Here is a 3524-nt window from a genome sequence, read left to right as displayed (position 1 = left end):
GGACAGCCGCCATCCGTGTGGCCCCATGTTCGCCGTCAGCCGCGGCCCACTCACTGCAGACACTCGCGCGACGTGGCTCTCGGCAGCCGGGGAGCTGCGTGGTCGCGTCTCCCCGCCCCGGCTCTGTGACGCTGCAGCGAACCCGGGCGCTCTGGGCCCCTCTGCTCCGCCGTGGAGGACGCGCCTGCGGCAGACGCACTCTGCTTGCTGCCAGCTCCCCGGCCCCCTCTCCCTTTCCCACCTCACCACGCTGCCTTCTTGCGGCTCCTAGTGCCGTGGGACGCGCCCTGGCCACCGGCAGGCCACGCGAGTCTGCCGTGGGAAGGCTGGCTTCCTCATCTAAGGGACGGATGCGCCTCGCTGCCGGTCAGAGGTGACGGGCCACAGGAGGCCGGGAAGGACACAGCCCCAGGACCCTCGCGCCGAGCCACCTGCTGCCTGCGTCCTGAGACACGCCCTGGGTTCCGCAGTCAGTGCACGTCTCTGTCGGCTGCACGCAAGGGCTCCTCCCTGACCCTCGGCTAGGGCCACGCCGCGCACACCCTGGCAGCCTCGTTTGAACTTAATCACCTCTGAAAGGTCCTGTCTCCAAACGCAGCCACATTCTGAGCTATTGGGGGTGGGGCTCCAACGTATGGTGGTGGGGGACACAGCTCGGCCACACAGTCCCCCGTGCCAGGACGCTGCACTGTCCCTCCCGGGGACACTCCCAGCAGGAAGGGGTCCGGTGCTCCACGGCAGACGTGCGCACGGCCCTATTCCTGACGCCCGGACCGGAGGAGGCCACGTGGCCACAGCACACGCACACCACGGAGCACGCTCGGGGACCACAGCTGTGCAGCACGCGGAGGACTCTTGGGGCCACGGGTGAGGGGAAGAACGCAAGGCAGAAGGTTCCATCTGCGCAAAGGGCGGCCCAGGTAAACCCGTCCGTCCGTGGCGCTAGAAGTCAGCGGTGGCTGCCCCAGTGTCCCCACTGACCACACAGTGAGGCCCAACAGCAACAGAAGTTCATCCGCCCACGGTTTGGGGGCCGGAGTCTGCAGTCCACGGCGTCCCTCCCCCGGTGACTGCGCAGGGATCCGGCCTCTTGCGGCTTCTGCGGCTGCTCCGCGCTCCTGGGCTTGTGGCCGCCTCGCCCCGACCTCCACCTCGGTCTCCACCCGGCCTCTCCTCCGAGCGTCTGTGACCTTATCCTCCGTCTTGTCCAGTCCCCTGGGGCCTCCCTCTTACCAAGACGCATGCGACGGCATTTGGGCCCACCAGGGTAGTCCAGAAGAACCTCCCGTCTCAAAATCCGTAACTTAATCACGTCTTTTTCCACATAAGGTGACATTTATAGTTCTAGGGGGAGAGAGATGGCCTGTCTCTGGGGCCACCATTCAGCCAGCACAGGTGGAAACTGGGGCCAGGAAGGGGCCTGGCGCGGGGGCTGGGAAGGAAATAAACGTCTCTTGTTCTAGCTGCTCCGCGGGTGGCAGGTCCGAGCCGTGGTGGCCGAGCCGGTGGCCCCCACCCAGCCGCATCCAGCGGTGCTGGTGCCACACACCCCCCCCAGGCGGCCGTCTGCTCTGATCCTGATCCGGGGGCTGGTTTCCACGAGGAGTTCAGTTTGTGGAAATTCCTTGAGCTGTACACACGACATGCCCTTTTCTGCACGTATTTTACACTTAAAACGGGTTTGTGACATTCTCTCTCCTCCCCTTCTGCAGTTTGCTGGGGAGGTCCCCGAAAACCGGGTAGAGACAGTGGTGGCAAACCTCACCGTGATGGACCGAGACCAGCCCCACTCGCCAAACTGGAACGCCGTCTACCGCATCATCAGCGGGGACCCCTCCGGGCACTTCAGTGTTCGCACGGACCCCGTCACCAACGAGGGCATGGTCACCGTGGTGAAGGTGGGTCCCCTTTTTGTGCCTTGCCAGGCAGCCTGAGTTCTGCCACCTGCACGTACACTGGGACCCTGAACAAAACGACACTGGGCATAAAGTGCGTACCACCCGATGTCCACGGGCAGGGACTGTGCCCAGCCTGCTGGAGGCGGAGACAACCCTCCAAGGGCTTGGCAGACCCCCACGCCCTCCCTGATGTCTCGGTGTCCCCCTTGATCTGGTAATAGGTGAATTTTGTTAATGGAATTCCCAGCGCTAAACCAGCCTTGCATTCCTGAGATAAATCCAGCTGAGCCATGGAGGAGCATCTTGCAGTACATTGCAGGATTTGTTTTGCTGATATCTGAAGATTTTTCACGTCCTTTTCTGAGCGATTTAGGCCTATGGTTTTCCTCTTCCAGAGCGTCCTCCTCTGGGTTTTTGTATCAAGGTTACAGACTAGTCTCAAGAGGTGCTGGGGAGGGCACCCTCCTCGTCTCTGAGACAAGTTGGGTGACATTGTAATTACCTGTCCCTGGAATGTCTGCCTGGACTTTGCTTTCAAGCCACTGGGCAGGGAAGGTCTTGTTTTTGGTTTTGCTTGCGCTTCTCCTTGTTTTCTAGTGGGATAGATTTATAACTACTGGTTCCATTTCTTTAATGGTTTGGGTCAGATATGCTTTTCTAGAAAATTATCCACTTAATTTTCAAATTTACTTATATAAGCCTATCTTTATAGTAGCAGTGATTCAGTCCTCCAACCTAAGTCTCTTTCTACACTTGCAATTCATATTCCCCTGGAAGGGCAGATTGTGGGTGATACAATAAAACTTATCAGTCATTTACAACTTAATATAAAGCAATTTAACAGTTATTATTCCCAAAGCAATTTTTAATAGGACTAAGAATAAAAGAACAAGAAAGCATCAGGTATTTTTAGAAAATAAAAGGGTAACAGAAAGGTGAGCTTAAAGCTGGATAGGATATGTCAAAGTGTAAGAAAAAGCAAGTTTAATTTTGAGTTGTATCATTTACAAACTGCATCAGCTGCCAGTAGCAGAGACTCAGCCACAGAAGTTTAAATATTTGTGGACTTTATTCTCTCAAGTAAGAGGAATCCTGAGGTGGGCAGTTAGGGCCAATATGACAGCTCCACAATCGGCAGAAACCCTGGCTCCACCTTTCTGCCATGCAAAGCTTCCATCCTCTCGTACGCCTCATGGCCCAAAAGCACTGCTAATGCACCAGCCAGCATGAGAATTTTATAGGCAGTAGGAAATCAAAGAGAGGGAAGGACAACTTGCCCCTTCTTTATTAAGAGACCCTCCCAGAACATCTGCTCACATCTTACCAGCAGAGTTGAGTCACATGGTCATTTTTAGCCAGAAGAGAGGCTGGGTAACATAGTTTGTCCACTGGGCACACTTTCTAACCTTCTGCTACTAGAGGAGAAGGAGCTGGATGTTAGGAGATCACCAGCTCCTCGGCCACACGGACGAAAATGGATTTTCTACAGGACTCTGTTTATTTTCTCAGCCTCCCAAAATAATCTTTTTCCCTTTGCCAATAATCCAATATTATAAGGAAGATGCCGAAGACCAGGTCTGCTGAAAAATCTTGATAAATCCCTTGTTTTTACTTTTTTTTTTTTTT

General features: G+C 55.4%; 1 protein-coding gene across 1 annotated transcript in view; it reads left to right on the top strand.

Moving 5' to 3' along the window:
• Positions 1 to 3524, top strand: part of CDH4 (cadherin 4, type 1, R-cadherin (retinal)) — a 132079-nt gene that overhangs the window by 110864 nt on the left and 17691 nt on the right. The window contains exon 11 of the mRNA XM_012654554.1: positions 1713 to 1898. Coding sequence (XP_012510008.1) covers positions 1713 to 1898 — 186 coding nt within the window. The remainder of the gene's footprint in view (positions 1 to 1712; positions 1899 to 3524) is intronic.

The sequence above is a fragment of the Propithecus coquereli genome, unplaced genomic scaffold, assembly GCF_000956105.1.
Source record: "Propithecus coquereli isolate 6110/MARCELLA unplaced genomic scaffold, Pcoq_1.0 Scaffold442, whole genome shotgun sequence".
Lineage (NCBI taxonomy): Eukaryota > Metazoa > Chordata > Mammalia > Primates > Indriidae > Propithecus > Propithecus coquereli.
This window is presented reverse-complemented; position numbering and strand designations above follow the sequence as displayed.